This window comes from Haematobia irritans, chromosome 1 (assembly GCF_050003625.1).
Source record: "Haematobia irritans isolate KBUSLIRL chromosome 1, ASM5000362v1, whole genome shotgun sequence".
NCBI classification, from domain to species: Eukaryota; Metazoa; Arthropoda; class Insecta; order Diptera; family Muscidae; genus Haematobia; species Haematobia irritans.
Window position 1 is genome coordinate 276,396,150 of NC_134397.1, and position 19,837 is coordinate 276,415,986.

General features: G+C 33.0%; 1 protein-coding gene across 1 annotated transcript in view; it reads right to left on the minus strand.

Annotated features, from left to right (window-relative positions):
• The window catches only part of Dhc98D (Dynein heavy chain at 89D), a 252,715-nt gene that overhangs the window by 30,043 nt on the left and 202,835 nt on the right, over positions 1-19,837 (minus strand). The window contains exons 50-55 of the mRNA XM_075295234.1: positions 17,300-17,501; positions 16,990-17,132; positions 14,091-14,243; positions 13,855-14,032; positions 9,447-9,578; positions 1,484-1,695 (exon numbers count right to left, since the gene is read on the minus strand). Coding sequence (XP_075151349.1) covers positions 1,484-1,695; positions 9,447-9,578; positions 13,855-14,032; positions 14,091-14,243; positions 16,990-17,132; positions 17,300-17,501 — 1,020 coding nt within the window. The remainder of the gene's footprint in view (positions 1-1,483; positions 1,696-9,446; positions 9,579-13,854; positions 14,033-14,090; positions 14,244-16,989; positions 17,133-17,299; positions 17,502-19,837) is intronic.

A 19,837-nucleotide genomic window follows, 5' to 3' on the forward strand; every position in this document is an offset into this window, starting at 1 on the left:
TGTTATTTCAAAAATAATTTTTTTTTTATTGAAAAAATACAAATTTTGTAACAAACGAATTTTTTGGTGATAAAAGTTTAAAATTTTCGAAGCAATTAAAAAAACTCTAACAAAAGAAAAACGTTTTCGGTACACGTTTTCCAAACGTTTTTTTTTCTTTGCGTGTATATAACTTATAAGGATAGTTAGCTATTGATGACAATAACAGCTACGTAGCTTAGTGGATAGTGTGCTGGCTTACAAATTGCATGGTCCGCGGTTCGATTCTCCGTCCAGGCGAAAGGTAAAAATTTAAAAATTTATAAAATCGTAAAATTTCTTCTACATTGTTTGTATTACAGAAAAGGGCGCTAAGAACTAAAAAACCTCGTGGAAGTAAGAAAGATTTGAAGGAAAATGCAATTAGCCAGAAAAGATTGTTTTTTGAGTTAAGGTGGGTATTAAGTTCGAGTTTAGCCGCTAAAATCGCTAAAGTGAAAACTAAATCAGTAAGAAAAATGCAAAAAAATACGTATTTGTTGCAAATTTTATTATATCTTGATGGAGAAAAGCCCAAAGCAAATTTTCACAAAGTTTGTATTCCTTGAAATGGATTATTAAAAAAAGTAATCGTGAAAAAATGACGTTTTTGCCGGCTAAACTCGAATTTAATACCAACCTTTAGTCTTGATGAAATTGTTTTTACATCCTGGAAAAGAGTAAACGTTTATCACAAACAGTATATACTTTTCTTCCAAATAAACTTCCTCACAGCGAAAAGCAAATTAGAAACGAACTTTGTTTGTCTAAAATTTCGTTTGGGAGGAAATAATTATTTTTTTTTGCGTGTAGGCAAGTGTTACCCACCAACCCAAGTAATTTGGTTGTGGATGCCTGTCTTTAATAAAAACATTCTACGCAATTCATGGTGGAAGGTACAGTGATTAATTTGTATTTCTTAAAAATTTCTTTGAATTTAGCCATATCGTACTATAAGCTGATGTTACAATTTCCTTTATGAACTCTTTTTCCCATTCTACATGGCATTGTACATTGTTGAATAATAATAATAATAATAAATATGCATTAGTTTTTGCAACTCTCACATCAAAAGAGTTATGCCAACCTTGCTGTGTATTGTATGCATTTTTCACAAATTACAAAAATTCAGTAGTCAAACTAGCTGATGTTTTAAGAAAGAAAATGTGAAACTTTAATAAGAAAAGTTTAATTAAGAGAAGTAACAGAAACATTTTTCTCATTTTTCTGGCTTGGTTCTTGCATATCGCAATGGTTGGGTGTTAACACAAGTGATTATTAGCTCCCATAATGTAAAACTTACATTTGCATTCAAATAATTTTTCTTTCATTTTTTTTTTTCAAGTGAAGTTTTCATTTACAAAGAAAATTCATGAAATGCTGCATTCTGTATGAATTTCAGTTAGTTTTGTGTGAAACTGAAAATGTTGCAAGCTGGAAATGTTTTCGACGTTACGCCACTTACCTTTCTTAATAATTCCAAAGTTTTTTTGATACGTGTCACTAGGAGATTGAAACGATCCAGTTCTTGTAGTAAAACCACTCCAGTGGGTGTTAGGCTCATTTGAATTTGTTTCTTAACTCGCCAAGTCTCAAAAGCTGGTGGTAATTTATCGAGGATATCGGCGGCAACATTATCTATAAAATCATCGCGACTGATGCCACCAGAAGCTTCACCTATATTGGGGAAACAATTAGTAAAGATTAATTGTTTGCTTCGAGTAAGCTGCAAAGAAAGCGTACACTGAAGAAAATATTATGGTAAATGCAAAGACCCATTTCCTTCAAATTCGAATACCATTTTTGCGTAGCATAGAAGACGCATTCAAAATTTTACAGAAAATTCGAAAATTTATACGTACAGGAATAAAAAAGTCATTCGGACTATAAGTATATAAATCGAAGTTTTGAGTTCTCAAAAATGTAGTTGTTTCAGCTTATGATTCTGGGTTTGTAAACATAGTAACCAACGTATAATACCTTTTGTCTGGATAGTGGCGTAAGTAAACCAAAAACAAACCATAATAAGGAAATTCCGATCAGGGAAAGTTTATGTTTTGTTGGCTCTTACATAAGGGATATTTCAGAAAATATTAATATCCAACAAGTATATACGGCCGTAAGTTCGGCCAGGCCGAATCCACTATGGATTGCATAGAAACTTCTGCGAAAGACTGTCATCCACAATCGAATTACTTGCGTTGTGGTAATACTTACCGATGGCAAGGTATCTTAAAACTTCGTAACATCGTTTTCTAAATTGTGAGTTAGTCCATACGTGGTATAAATAAGTCTACAAATAATTACGAATCGATATGGACTTTTGCACGGTACGCGGAGAGCCAGAAATGAAATATGGGTGTCGCTTATATGGTGGCTACAATTATGAACTTGATATGGACCATTTTTTGTGTGATTGGGGATCGATTTATCTGAGGGCTATATATAACTATAGACCGATATGGACCTACTTAGGCATGGTTTTTAAAGGCCATATACTAGCACAATGTACCAAATTTCAACTGACTCAACTTCAACTGAAATTTGCTCCTCCAAGAGGCTCCAAAACCAAATCTCGGGATCCGTTTATATGGGGGCTATATATGATTATGGACTGATATGAACCAATTCCTTCATGGTTGTTGGATACCATATACTAACATCGCGTACCAAATATCAACCGAATCGGATGAATTTTGCTCTTGCAAGGGGCTATGGAGGTTAAATCTCGGGATGGGTTTATATGGGGCTATATATAATTATGGACCGATTTCGACCAATTTTTGCATGGGTGTTTGAGGCCATATACTAACACCACGTACCAAATTTCAACTGAATCAGATGAATTTTGGTCTTCCAAGAGCATCCGGAAGTCAAATCTGGGGATCGGTTTATATGGGAGCTATATATAATTATGGACCGATATGGACCAATTTTTGCGTGGTTGTTAGAGACCATATACTAACACCATATACCAAATTTTAACCGGAGCGGATGAATTTTACTCCTCCAAGAGGCTCCGCAAGCCAAATCTGAGGGTCCGTTTATATGTGGGCTATACGTAAAAGTGGACCGATATGGCCCATTTGCAATACCATCCAACCTAAATCAATAACAATTTGTGCCAAGTTTCAAGTCGATAGCTTGTTTCGTTTGGAAGTTAGCGTGATTTCAACAGACGGACGGACGGACATGCTTAGATCGACTCAGAATTTCACCACGACCCAGAATATATATACCTTATGGGGTTTTAGAGCAATATTTCGATGTGTTACAAACGGAATGACAAAGTTAATATACCCCCATCCTATGGTGGAGGATATAAAAAAAACAACAAATTATTTTATTACTGACATATGAAAAAATGAACTTAATTCAATTAGTCCGCAATTAATTCCCCCAAAGCAATCAAATTAGCATAATAAAAACTTCATTTAAATAATTTTTGAATTTTCTCGCATGAATTCTATGCAAATAGAATTCATACGTTTTTGCACCGAGTACATATTTCAGTGTCATTCAAAATTAATATGTTTTATTGAAATTGTCCGTTTTTTTTTTTCACCCACTCCAGGCATATAATTGCAATTATAAAGTGGATATAATTGACAATCACATAAGCATTGCAATTGAACTCTCAATAAATTGTGAATTTTTGTAGTTATCACGCATCGATGCGTTAGAATATTGTCGGGATTAAAAGTGGCATTGTGTCTGCTGCAAATTCAATCTGTTAATCAATTCATGTGTCAGGTGGTTGGAATATGTACGTTGCTTTGTCCAATATATAATATTTGTATTTAAATAATGTATAAACCACTACACTTTTTTGGATCTAGCACCGTAAGTATATTTGCATTAAATAAGTTGTTAATTACAATAGAACATAGCTAAAATTAAATGCATTCGAGTTTTACAAATGAGACAGAGAGAGATATAGAGAGAGAGAGAAAGCTAAAACTGTCCATACGTAAATATCTACAATCTGTTAATTAGTATCCCCAAAATAGTAAGTACACATGAATTTATGTGATTATTCTGCAGTTGTTGGGTTTATACATATATTTCCCTTTTATTTATAAAAATTATTTTTTGATTGTTAAATTAAATCTGTCTGATGCACTAAATTGAAATTTTCCAACTGCAATTCATTTAAAAATCAAAGCTTCCATGCAAACAATTTGAAGTAAATTTTTGTGGGTTTTTATATGCACACAATTATTTTTGTAGTTTGTTATCATAGCAATTTTTTAATTTCCGGTTTTGTGGGGGTATTTTGATTGATTGCAATTTTAATAATAATTTAATGAATTGCAAATCGAAATGTTAGAAAGAATGATGCATCGAATACAATGAAATAGTGTAATACACACAATCACTAGATAGGAGGTAGAACCCCTGCAGATTCAAACAGATAATAATGAGGAGCTGAAAATCAGTCTACGATACTTAGGGCCAGTTTCTCAATGTCTTGTTATTATTTATCGTGTCGATAAAACAGCTGATCCCATACAAAAATTTTACTAACCGGAGGTCTATCCACCGGTTAAAATTAATCGGAGGATGAGAAACTGGCCATTATAAATTTAAATGTATCGAAATGGAAAATATGCAGATTCCTACGGATTCTAGATATCGGATTCAAGATAATAAAAGTAGAGTACCTAGCTTATACTTTTGAGTTAGCCTGATATCAAGGTAGGTTGGTTTTGAGTGATTATTAGCCCAAGAAGTCCCTACTTGTATAACAATATGACTTTTAAGTTATTCTATATTTCCTTAAAGAACCCTTTCTGATGTTTCTCAAAACAAAGAGAAATACATATTTTTATAGTATATATAATCTTCCTATTTATATGAAAGTATTACCATTTTGTGAAGAATTCCATTTTTCAGCTGTAAGCGTGTAGAAAAGGATTAATAATGGAAAATATAGATTAGTTCTTAAATTTATATAAATAGAGTCTCTCATTACAATAGTTACAAATATGACAACTAATATATTTGAGTGCAGTCTATATAAATACATACGATAGTAATAATTACTACAGAGAAAAAAAATATAATCGTGAGGCCAAAGGTTTTGTGTCCTTAAAATACGAATGCGATTTTTTTTAGCATACAAGACGTGTTTCTTCGATATTAACCCTTTCACTACCGAAATAAACCTAATAATAAAAACGTTTATTTTTCTTCTGTTTTTACTTGTAGTAACAGCATGTAGGACAAAAATTGTCATTTTGAAAACCTACCTCAATTACTTCAAGAGCTATATGAGTTTGTTTTGAAAACTTGATTCTTGAATTATGACCAAATGACCTTACGAAAATAAGCGCTATTTGGCCTATAATATCTTTCAAAGTATGAGAAAAAATACGAAAAAGAACCCGTAAAAGTATCAGCTATAGGTGTTGTATAAATGTCCATTTACTAGAAATATACAGTACAAAAATTGTCTCAAATTTTCGGATTTTTCGTTTATTGGTAAAGAAGTTCATATAAAAATGTATTTTAGACCTCACCAATATGGACAATATTTATGGCTTATGTAGATTGAAGCCTCTACTTTAAAATAACAGCGAGAAATAAATCGAAACTAAGTGGAAAAGTAGAATTTGGTGTCTTTTTCGAATGTCCCTCTAAGTGGACGTCGGTAGTGAAAGGATTAAATTATTTTTTGTTCAAAAATCGATAAACTTTCCAATGAAGTCATTTTGTCTTTTTACACACAGAAGAAAATTTCATTAAAAGTCAGCCAACGAAAAATGTTCATTGATATAACGAAACATTTTCATTAATACAATGAAAATATTCGTTAATAGTACGAAAAGTTACGTATATTGACAGAAAATTCGGTATAATAATGGAAAATTTCGTTGTATTAACGATTTTGTTTCTTTGGCTGACTTTTAATGACACATTTCGTTAATATAACGAAATTTTTTCTATTAGTGTGCGGATTCTGCTTAAAAATAGGTATCTTAATATGAAAGAAAATTTTATTTGAATAAGGTCAACGTGACTTAAATATTTTTGAAAAAAATCTTCAAAATTAATGATATTGTCTGTATTTCCGACTAGTTCTCTCTTTTTTTATGCCAAGTCACCTCGGCTTAACACGGAATGAAAAAATGTTGCCACTTCCCAACAAACGCAAGGATGAGCATTTTTCATAGGTAACACCATATCAATTTGATAGCGAATCCCATCTTCAACATTAATTCAAATAGCCTTGCAAATTCCTTGCCTTCAACAAATTGTCTAATAGGTTTGAAGTATTAAAATGAAATTTAGTTTGAAGAGTTGTTGCTAATATGTTGAGAAATTGTTGCTAACGTGTTGAATTCTACTATTGAGGGTAATGTCTGTTTTTTGTTGAGAACGCCATTTTCTCAACAATTTCTCAAATTGAATTCTAAGCTAATTCTTTGAAAAAATGCTTGAAAGTGTATTGAGTATAAGAATTTCTCCAATGCTTGTGTTTATTGGGTTATTAACTCTTTCAGGTTTGGTGGTTAGTTAACTAACCACCTGCTTTTGCTTGTATAAAACTGATTGTGTGCCACTTCAAATCATTTTTTTTTTAAATTCTTACATTTTTAAAGCCACCGTTAATCATTTGTTGCGAGACTTTGTCGCTAGAGTGCACTCCCAATAAACACAGGATGAGCGTTTTTCAAATGCAACAACTTTTCAGTTTGAGGGTAAATATAATTTTCAACATAAATTCAACTTGACTTGAAATAGCTCATCTTCAATACATCTTCAAATTGTTTGCGAATTACTTCCAACTTGCGAAAATGTTGACGAAATCTTTGAAAAGGTGTTGAAGATAATATGAGAAAACTTTGACAAAACACTACCCTAAAATGCAACGAAAAAACCATGTGGTTTTCAATACTTATTTGTACAACGAAGTTCGTGGTCAATTGCAAGAAATAAAAAAATGGAAAATTTTAGACAAATAACCAAATAGTTTATAAAAATAGGTAAGTGAAAATAAAATATGAAAAAAAAAAACTTTAAGGAAGTCACTAAATGTATATATCTTTGCAGAAAACTAAAATTATGGATTCTACGTTCTTGAAAACATTAAAAAGCTGACCAATGAAAAAATGGTGAACAATTAACTGGAACTGCTTCAAATAGTTTATAATAATTGGTACGTCAATATGAAAAATTAAATCAACACTTTAAAGAAGTCACTAAATTTAAATCTCTTTGCTGAAAACTAAAATGTTTGGATGCTACATTCTTGCAAACAATAAGAAGCTGACCAATGAAAAATGAGTGGCTTATCGACAAGAAAAAGTTTCCGGAAACATTACAAGTGCAACCATTTAAAATTGTTAAAAACAACAAATTGTTGAAATCAACAACTTCTGGATGAAAATGTGCATCACATCGTCAGTTTAATTCATATGCTATTATAGGTTAGGTTAGGTTAGGTTATGTGGCAGCCCGATGTATCAGGCTCACTTAGACTATTCAGTCCATTGTGATACCACAGTGGTGAACTTCTCTCTTATCACTGAGTGCTGCCCGATTCCATGTTAAGGGACCTCCTTTTTATAGCCGAGTCCGAACGGCGTTCCACATTTCAGTGAAACCCCTTAGAGAAGCTTTGAAACCCTTAGAAATGTCACCAGCATTACTGAGGAGGGATAATCCACCGCTGAAAAACTTTTTGGTGTTCGGTCGTAGCAGGAATCGAACCCACGACCTTGTGTATGCAAGGCGGGCATGCTAACCATTGCACCACCATTTTTAGTAATTTGAGGTCGCTGAATCCAAATCTGCACTCAGCTCGAATTTTCGAGATATATCGTTATGTTCAAAATGAAAGCACTTCCGCTACATATATTGCAATAACATGAAACCGGTTCACCATATTAGATTAATAAAAAAAAAACGAAACTCCCAAACAATATTCTTCTTAATCCGTGCTTACATTGTTTTTCAATTTTCCAAGTAGTTTTAGAGATATCGTTCAAATTTGAAAAAAAAATACAATTAAATAAAAAATATTTTTTGTTTTTTAAAAATTCCTAAAAAATAAAAATGGGACAAAAATCACAGTTTTGGTCTAGAAACAGTTGGTTAAATATATTTCGAATAAAATGAGCTTTTTTTTCATTACAACTTTTGATTTTGTTCACGATCTACTGAATTGATATAAATCGCGATTTCCATAAAAAATAACATTTTCTAATGTGTAAGTGTGTTTGTTGGTTTTTTTCTATAAGCTCGAATTTTCGAGATATACGGTGCAGATTTGGATTCAGCGTCCCAAATAACTTTAAAAACAATATTCAGTTCTTACTCAACAGAACCATGGTGTCCTTGTGTAATTTTCAATACATACTCGTATCAAACCCATGTAACATTTATTAGAAGATGGAAATCAGGACCATTTTTTTGGAAACTATCTTTTAAGTAATTCATGTTTTCGATATTTACTGCCACTTTGTTTTATTCTTATCCCATTGTGCAATATGATGATGATGATGAATTTCATGGGAAAATAAAATAAATTAACATAATCACCACACTGTTCTTGAAGCACCAAAGTTAATAGAGTGGCCACAGGTAATCATGATGGCAATGTCGTTATCATCCAGCGAACAATATTTCCTATTGCAATCATCTATCAGCTACAAGCTACCAGCAGCATTGCCAATATTGTTGGTAATAATGAAAGGATGACGATGATGAGGTTGATTGTAATACTAAATGATATTCGTTGGCAATTCATTTGCGATGATGAAGATAATGCCGTCGATGTCGATGACGTCGTTGTAAGTGGCGTGGCAAATTGTGCAATAAAGTTAATTGCAAAACCACAACTAATTAATTAAATTAAATTCAATTGAATATTTATAATAAAATATGTATGAATGAATTCATTCGTGTTTTTATCATGCCGTAGTTTTTGTGTGTTTTCATTTGAATTTTAAATTTTTTTCTTTTTTGGTTTTTCACATATCAGTCGTCAACCCGCCACTTACTATTTATTGCAGCGTAATTGGCCATACGTGATACGGAGGAGTAAACAAAAACATGTAAAAAACACAAATGTTCGTCTGTCATTCAGATTTGTAAATGTGCTTTTTTTGTCTACTGCCGATGGTGATGCTGTTGGTTGGTGGTGGTGGTGGTGGTGGTGGTGGTGAGCAAAGTAATTAAAAAATAAAGGATTACTACATGACTGCTACGGCAAAAGTGGGCTGGTGGGAGCAGCAGCGGTATTGACTACGAAGTTTACGGGCTAGCTATAGCCGCAAATGAGTGCTAACGATTGCAGGATTAAATCGGTGCAAGATGCCAACTCAATTGTGTGGTTATTTAATCTATCAGCATATAGGGAAATGAAAAATATAGGGAAAAATAACAAAAAACTGAACCAAGAGTCCAACCAATTTACCTACCTGTCTGTGGTTGCAGTTCGATTAGCGAATTCCAGATGTTTCGAGTGGCCTGAGTGTAGTAACCAATCTCAGCATTTGGATGTAAACCAAATACGTCCGGCTTATTGACTAGAGGCAGTTGGTCAATGTGGGCTGCAAAAGTAAATAAATAAAATTTAAGCTGTGGTTATTGGAAATAAAGTCAAGAAAAATGTGCCGTATATATCATGACAATAAATATAAGAGGCTAAAAAAGAAAAACAAATATAAACGGCAGAAAGTTAGTCTGGGACGAATTACGTACAAATTTATACTAAAATCTATCATCCACAATCGAATAACTGGTGTTGTGGTAACAGTTGCCGATAGAAAAGTATCTTAAAACTTCTTCACAATATCTTCTACTCGTACATTGTAAGTTAGGTAAAAACAAGTAAGGAAAGTCTAAAGTCGGGCGGGGCCGACTATATTATACCCTGCACCACTTTGTAGATTTAAATTTTCGATACCATATCACATCCGTCAAATTTGTTGGGTACTATATATAAAGGTTTGTCCCAAATACATACATTTAAATATCACTCGATTTGGAAAGAATTTGATAGACTTTTACAAAATCTATAGACTCAAAATTTAAGTAGGCTAATGCACTAGGGTGGAACACAATTTTAGTAAAAAACAAGTATATACGGCCGTAAGTTCGGCCAGGCCGAATCTTATGTACCCTCCACCATGGATTGCGTAGGAACTTCTACTAAAGGCTGTCATCCACAATCGAATTACTTGGGTTGCGATAACACTTGCCGATGACAAGGTATCGTAAAACTTTTTAACACTGTTTTCTAAATTGTAAGTTAGTCCATAAGGGGTATATATTAAACAAAAAAGAAAAAGGCCGATTAAATACGTATATAATTCAGTTTGACAAAATTTTCTATAGAAATAAAATTTTGACAAAATTTTCTATAGAAATAAAAACTTGACAAAATTTTCTATAGAAATAAAATGTTGACAAAATTTTCTATGGAAGTAAAATGTTGACAAAATTTTCTATAGAAATAAAATGTTGACAAAATTGTCTATAGAAATAAATAACAGAAATAATTTTTTTACAAAATTTTCTATAGAAATAAAATTTTGACAAAATGTTCTATGGAAATAAAATGTTGACAAACATTGCTATAGAAATAAACTTTTTACAAAACTTTCTATAGAAATGAAATTTTGACAAAACTTTCTATAGTAATAAAATTTGACAATTTTTACATGGATGTTAGAGGCCATATACTAACGAAATGCACCAAATTTCAACCGCATCGGATGACTTTTGCTCCTCCAAGAGGCTCCGGAGGTCAAATCTGGGGATCGGTTTATATGGGAGCTATATATAATTATGGACCGATATGGACCAATTTTTGCATGGTTGTTAGAGACCATATACTAACACCACGTACTAAATTTCAATTGGATCGGATGAATTTTGCTCATCCAAGAGGCTCCAGAGTTCAAATCTGGGGATCGGTTTATATGGGAGCTATATATAATTATGGACCGATATGGACCAATTTTGCATGCTTGTTAGAGACCGTATACTAACATCAGGTACCCAATTTCAAACGGATCGGATGAATTTTGCCCCTCCAAGAGGCTCCGGAGGTCAAATCTGGGGATCGGTTTATATGGGATCTATATATAATTATGGACCGATATGGACCAGTTTTTGCATGGTTGCTAGAGACCATATACTAACACCACGTACCAAATTTCAATCGGGTAGGATGAAGTTTGCTCCTCCAAGAGGCTCCGGAGGTCAAATCTGGGGATCGGTTTATATGGGAGCTATATATATTTATGGACCGATATGGACCAATTTTTGCATGGTTGTTAGAGACCGTATACTAACATCTGGTACCAAATTTCAACCGGATCGGATGAATTTTGCCCATCCAAGAGGCTCTAGAGGTCAAATCTGGGGATCGGTTTATATGGGGGCTATATATAATTATGGACCGATATGGACCAATTTTTGCATGGTTATTAGAGACCGTATACTTAGACCACGTTCCAAATTTCAACCGGATCGGATGAATTTTGCTGCTCCGGAAGGCTCCGCAAGCCAAATTTGGGGATCGGTTTATATGGGGGCTATACGTAAACGTGGGCCGATATGGCCCATTTTCAATACCATCCGACCTACATCAATAACAACTACTTGTGCCAAGTTTCAAGTCGATAGCTAGTTTCGTTCGGAAGTTAGCGTGATTTCCACAGACGGACGGACAGACGGACGGACGGACATGCTTAGATCGACTCAGAATTTCACCACGACCCAGAATATACATATATATTTAGTAAAAAAAAAATTAGTAAAAAAATATCTGAAGCAATTTTAAGGAAACTTCGCAATAGTTTATTTATGATTTATCGCTCGATATATATGTATTAGAAGTCTAGGAAAATTAGAGTCATTTTTACAACTTTTCGACTAAGCAGTGGCGATTTAACAAGGAAAATGTTGGTATTTTTACCATTTTTGTCGAAATCAGAAAAACATATATATGGGAGCTATATCTAAATCTGAACCGATTTCAATCAAATTTGGCACACATGACTATATTAATAATTGTACTCCTAGTGCAAAATTTCAACCAAATTGGGCCAAAACTCTGGCTTCTGGGGCCATATAAGTCCATATCGGGCGAAAACTATATATGGAAGCTATATCTAAATCTGAATTGATTTCAAACAAATTTGGTACCCATAGCTACACTGCTAAATCTACTCCCTGTGCAAAATTTCAACCAAATTGGGCCAAAACTCTGGCTTTTAGGACCATATTAGTCCATATCGGGCGAAAGGTATATATGGGAGCTATATCTAAATCTGAACCGATTTCAATCAAATTTGGCACACATGACTATACTACCAATAGTACTCCTTGAGCAAATTTCAAGGTAATCGGGATAAAACTCTGGCTTCTGGGTCCATATAAGTGCATATCGGGCGAAAGATATATATGGGAGCTATATCTAAATCTGAACCTATTTCAACCAAATTTGGCACGCATAGCTACAATGCTAAATCTACTCTCTGTGCAAAATTTCAACCAAATTGGGCCAAAACTCTGGCTTTTAGGACCCTATTAGCCATTATCGGGCGAAAGATATATATGGGATCTATATCTAAATCTGAACCGAGTTCAATAAAATTTTGCGCACTTGACTATACGACTAAGTGTTGTGTTTGCACAAAATTTCAAGCAAATCGGTATAAAACTCTGGCTGCTGGGTCCATATTAGTGCATATCGGGCGAAAGATATATATGGGAGCTATATCTAAATCTGAACCGATTTCTTCCAAAATCGATAGGGTTCTATTCTGAGCCAAATTAGGAACATGGTCCAAATTTGAAGACGATTGAACTTAAATTGCGATTTATATCGACTCAGGGACCCACCCTGAGCATTATTGCCAAAGACACCATGTGTCTATCTCGTCTCCTTCTGGGTGTTACAAACATATGCACTAACTTATAATACCCTGTTCCACAGTGTGGCGCAGGGTATAATGACAGATTAATTATCTATATCCGAATCGATATGGAACAAATTTTTGGCAATTAGCATAATAAAATCGCGATCAAATTTCAAGCGATCCTATTGGACCGAGATCGGCTTAAATGGTATAGGGGCTCATTTTGTAATACCAGCCGACCTACATAAATAAATACTACAAGTGTCAAGCCGATAGTTTGATTCGTTCGGAAGTGTTCGTGATGTCAACAGATGGAAGGACGGGCGCTGCTACATCGATCAAGAATTTCTATACTTTTTGGGGTTTGAGACCAATATTTCGTTAATGGGAATCCTCACTTTGTGGTTTCTGTCAGAAACAGGTGCGGAGTGAAACTGAAACTTATATTAAGCGGAGGAATATATAACGGTGGAAGTTGACAAACATGTTGTCGAATATTGGGACAAATTTCTCGGGTTTCTACCCTTGTTCTTTTTCTGGAAGCACTGGTTCGCCAAGGTTTTTTGTTGGAGCACTCATCAATTCATCGAATTAAAGGTTGCCTTAACACCTTGGTGCGGCATCGACCATTGGCACATAGAGAGAAAAAATTGTAAAAATTATGTCATTTGTGGACGGATGAGCAGAACTCTTTGAATTTTGGACAAATTACAGATGCGGTGCTAATTAAAAAAAATCATTAGTTAAACTAACTAAATTTAGTTTATTTTTATTGCAAAAAGAATATTTGTCAGTAGTTAACTTTTAAAGTCTGCTAAAACAGCAACAAGTTTACTGAAAATGGGAAAACAGTCCCTGTTTGCTGAAATTGTAAACATTGTCTGCTATTTTTTAAGCTCGATTACACTAAAACATGTTTTAGTTTGGCTGTCAACTTAATATTAAAACAACTTACCAATAAAATCTTCTTTTTGAACCACATCTTCTTCGGGAAGACAGTAATCTGCAATATCATCTTGATAGAAATGGAATGGTTGAGAGGTATCGAATAAAAAGTCTCCCATATACTCGTCCATGTAACATCGAGTTATGCGACGATCAAAATCATCGATTACCCGACCTCCATACATAACCTTGATGCAAAACAAAATAATAATCTTTATATTAAGGATTTGAAACCTAACAACTTACCTCTCCTATAAGATATTTCAAGCTATTCCAGGGTACCTTGTCATCAGAAATTTTATTTAAATATGTCTGTAAAATCTCTAAACAAACATTGAAATCCGACTCATTAAAATCGTAGCAAATATTCCATCCAAGTTTATCGTATTTACGTCTTTCCTGTAACGGAGAAATTAAAACAAAAATATTCGGATGTACACTGAAATGAATTGAATTTAACAAACTTTCGTTCGTTTCTCATTCCCTTAAACTCGAAGAAAAGTTAATTTGGATTCAAAGATTTTGGCTTTCCTTTAAGGATTTTGGTATTAATTCCGAGCCAAAGATGCGGCTTCTTTAAAATAAAGACATTTTTAGTGACCTATCTGACTTTAAATCTAGGATCAATAAAATTAAAATTATGATGAATATCTCATTCATAAAATTTTCATTCTCTTTTCGTGGTACATTAAAAAAGCTATTCATGTACAAACAAATGCTAGTTTAAAAATCTAAATTATAACGAATACTTCAAAGTAAAAAAGGTTTTCTTAATTCCCAAAACCCTTTAAACCAAAGATGCTAAATCCTCAAAATAAGTTTTAGCCTACACTGAAAAAAAAGCATACTCGGTTCCAAAGATTTTGTCTTTACTTTAAAAAATTTGGTATTGATTCCGAGCCAAAGAAGCGGAGAATACAAGTAAGGATACTTTTAAGAAAAGAAAATCTTTTAAATTTAGGTTTTGTGTACCTGCTTCTAGGAAGCAAATTTTAATTTTTCGCTTTCTCAGCTTTTTTTCTTCATATGCTATCAAAGTCCTTTAAAAACGAGTTAACGACAACTTTATTTTCCAAATTAAGACTCGACTTCCAGTAGAAATTATGCTATGTTTGAAGTAAAAAACTACTTTAAAATAAAGTTTTGAAAAACATGTCCTATATTTGAACGATTTTTTGCTTTGTAGTCAAGATGCAAAAAGACAACAAATTTAAAGACAATTTCATTAAATTTAAAGAATTTTTCTGAATTATTAAAGTCAAGTTGACCTTAACCTATACATTTTTTCTTTCATGTTAAGATACCCATTTTTAAGTCAAATCACTTAATTATAAGGACAATACGACTTCATTGAAAAGTTTATCGACTTTTGGACAAGGAAAATAACTTTATTTTAGAGAAATGCGTCTTCTATGCTAAGAAAAATTTGTATTCGTATTTTAAAGACATGAAATCTTTGACCTCACGACAATATTTTTTTCAGTGTATATTTGGAGGGTTTTTATCTTTAATCTAAAGATTTCATATTTCAGCTGATTTAAGGACGATTTCTTTAAATCAAAAATGCGTTTCTTTATTTTAAGGAGAATTTGCCTTAGTTCAAAGACATGCGACTTTAACGGAGGGATGCAAATTTTCCAAATTTGTGTCCTAAATTTAATGAAAAAAATTTTTGAAGCAAAGATTATAAACTTTATTTTAATTAAAATTTCGTTATTTTAAAGACATTTGTCGTTAATTTTTGTAAATTGTCCAACCTAAAATTTAGGTTGCGTAATTTTTAATATCAAATATTTTTTTCAGTGTAGGATCACTGTTTTCTTATTTATGTATGTATGAGTGCAATGAAAAGTTAAGAAAAATATTATGATTTTTTTTTGGAATAAGGCATGAATTTACTTTTTAGTTATTCATCAGAAAAGTTTAAGGAATTTGATTGAGTCATTGAAAAAAGATACCAGTCTGAGCTAGTGGATATTTCCATAATGTTCAGTATAGATCTGGCTGGATGAGATGACTTAATTTTGGGTCATATATGCTAACGCCTTATGAAGAAAGTATACAAGAACTAGTCCAAGAGACTTAATAAAATAATGAATTTTTTAGAATATAATAAAAAGATTTTTTTCAACATTTTTTGTGTTTAGCCAAAATTAAAAATTGGAATTGTTTGGCTTTAATGTGGCTTCATTACTTTGGCTAATAAAACAACAAAGCGTAAAAATATCGTTTTAAACAATGTATACAATTTTGTATATATCTAACATGCTTTCAATTCTCATATGTGGTCAGGCCCCACAGTTCTTAGTATATGGATTTTGCTGAATATGCAATTTGAAAAAATGTTAAAACTAAAAAACAAGTAAGGAAAGTCGGAGTTAAAAATTGGCCTCTGTGGTCATATGAGTGTAAATCGGGCGAAAGCTATATATGGGAGCTATATCTAAATCTGAACCGATTTTAACCAAATTTGGCACGCATAGCTACAATGCTAATTCTACTCCCTGCGCAAAATTTCAATTAAATCGGAGTAAAAGATTGGCCACTGTGGTCATATGAGTGTAAATCGGGCGAACGATATATATGGGAGCTATATCTAAATCTGAACCGATTTCAATAAAATTTGGCACACTTAACTACACTACTAATCGTACTCCTAGTGCAAAATTTCAACCAAATTGGTGTAAAACTCTGGCTTCTGGAGCCATATAAGTCCATATCGGGCGAAAGATATATATGAGGGAGCTATATCTAAATCTGAACCGATTTCAATAAAATTTGGCACACTTGAATATATTACTAATTGTTCTTCTTGTGCAAAATTTTAAGCAAATTACGGTAAAACTCTGGCTTCTGGGGCGATATAAGCCCATATCGGGCGAAATATATATACGGGAGCTATATATACATCTGAACCGATTTCTTCCAAAATCAATAGGGTTCTATTCTGAGCCAAAACACATACTTGTGTCAAATTTGAAGTAGATTGGACTGTTCCACAGTGTGGCGCAGGGTATAAAAATGTTAACCTTCATTCAATTCAATTCAATTCAATTCAATTCAATTCAATTCAATTTTGTATAAATTCAAAGTTGTAGTAGGAGACATTATTCTAAAATATTTAATAAGCAATTATGGTACTTACTTGAACAACTCCATGGAAGAAGGCTAAGACATAAACTAAAGGTAAATACGCTTTGTGTGAACAGCTTTCCAAACGATCCTGGCGGACTTTGAAAAATGTGGAGCGAAGATTTAATTTAAGACCATTGGGGGGTTCCGTTACAACTAAAGAATGTAATCAATTAACAAGCAATGTAATCAATTAACATAAAAATTTTAAAATAATAATAATTAAATAAAATTTTAAAGATATTGATTTATTTTAAGAATATTTTCAATAAAATTTAAAATAAATTCTTAGACTTCAAATTTAATTCACAAATAATACTTACCCTTCAGTGATTTCTGTAAAATACCAATTGGAAAATTATCGCTAGCATCTGTTGTTATCCATAAACGAAAATCTGGATGAGGGGCATCGATTTTTTCCAAATATTTTTCCAATTGTCTCACAAAGCTGATCAATAAATGACCATTTTGCAACATTAACCACATACCCTGGCGTATAGCAGTATCCAGGAGATTGAGAGCAGCCTGTATTACAATGAGATTGAAGGTGTGGTGGGGACGAGATAGAATAACAAATATTTAGTAAATCTCAATTAACATAATTTTCATTTTTACAGATCTAGTAATAGAGTGCGTAGATTGGACCATGGGAAATTTCCTTGTTTTGCTACGCACACACAAATAAGGGAATTTTATGGTTTCCTTCTATCGGAGGACCTTGGAGCGGAAATAAATAAATTCCAATATCGTAGGATATGCCCGTACAGAGGTGCGTGGTTGTAAAACTCCAATAACAACAATTGCCAAACCAATGGCACAAACAGCCACCAACCTAGCTCATCAACAATACCAAGTGTTTGGAGGTGATTGTTTTTATTGAATCATCCTTGTCTATGCCCTATTGAGGTATCCAGCTTTGGATACTGGGTGTTGAAAGTTCGTGACTGTATTGACGCTTGATTATCGATGCTACTTTTATATGCTCTTGAATACAAACGTCGAAATTGTGATGAAGTACTGAAATCCTCTCAAAGGAATAGACAGTTGACTAGTAACAGACACCGATGTTACTACCGTTAGGTAATGACTATGAATATACGAGGTTGGTATATTCATTGTGGTTATAAGTTTGTGAAATACTAAAGTTCATACAAAAAAACAAATGAAGCTTTCCTTACTGTGACAGTGGTTTTTTTAATGGCAAATAAATCTATGCGTTGCCACGTTTGTGCCCAAAGAACTTTGTTTAGCCTAAAAATTTAATTTTTACAACAAATACACACATCAATACTGATACAATCCCACATAGAGTTCGATCTGCTACTTGAGTAGCAGTTTTCATTAAACTTACGGCATTAGGAAAGTGGTCTTACTGAAAAAAAAATAAGCTTAATGAGTCCGTGTATATAACTTTAAAGTATATCTATGCCTTGAATGAATTTCTTAATGCAATACAGAAAAAAGTCGTGACACTAAATATATCCCTTTCCGACCGTGTACGCACAATTGTGCGGGTAACTTTAAGTCTCTATAATTTCTTTAATATATGACGTACTGCGATAAGAGCGGCAAAAAAATAATTGTGTATGCTCTCTCTTTGTCTAAGAATGTGAAGAACCGTTATAAATATTTGCTTTTCATATTAATTTTGTAGTTTCAGTAGTGTACTTTGCGGATTTGTAAAAATGAGTGGAAGATGTAAGTTTGCAAATATATTAAAATTATTTAAATTGTGGAATATTTCATCAAATAAGTGTTTTCAATAAGAAAACATTTTAAATATTGTATGCAAACAGTAACCTCTTGATTATTTTGTGTTTTTTGATATTTTTACGTCCGGACTTTTACCGGAATTTACCGGACTGCAACAATTGTACGTATCCTGAAAAAACAGTATACATGATCAAACTGAACAAACTTAATAATTTAAAATGTTCTATGTACACATAAATAACAGAATTCAAAAATTTAGGAAAATTTATCACGTGTATCGGCTATAGGTCGGAAAGGGACATAATGTAAAAGAGAGTAAGAAGATAGAATTATACAGATATTTAACAAGTGAGTATAGTAGAAAGTCGGGCGGGACCGACTATATCATACCCTGAACCACTCCTACCGAATTAGTAAACATAAGTATTCGTGGGGTTTCATTCAAATAGGTTTGGCAAATAAATATTGAGCCCATTATTATAAAAGAGGAAATCGCAAAACAAATTAGTAAAGAATCTGACCCAATTTATCGAAATCGGATGATATATATATATATATGGAAACTATATCTAAATTTGATCCGCTTTTTCCAAATTCAATAGGGTTCATACTTGGGCAAAAAAAAAAAAACGCCATGAACCTTCATCAAAATCAGTTAATAATTGTGATCCTGCGAAAAAACAAATAAATGGACAGACGAACGGACACCAAGGTCTTGACATAGGAGGTAATTCTGAGTCAATCAGTACATATTTTATGGTGCCTAAAATCAATATTTCTGGTAGGCACATATTTTTTGCAGATCAAAGTTATATTTCAAAAGATGTTCGTTGGCCTAAAATTTCGTTTGGGAAGAAGAATTTTCTTTCTAAGTCTGAACGTTGAACTACAGCTTTCAGGCGTTCGATCGAAACTGGGATTGAATTCACTACCCTTTGAATGCAATGGATGTATGCATTGGGCATATGAATCATATTCATGCATTCGGATGATGCAATTACAAATGTAGCCATGTCTTCAGGTACCTACCTTCGAACATAACTAACGAAGTTCCCATGAATAACTGGCAATGATGCTAAGATAGTGTGTGTTGTTGGGTTCGTTGGCTATTCCATTCTTCATGGCTTTATTTATTTGCTTGTTTGTTT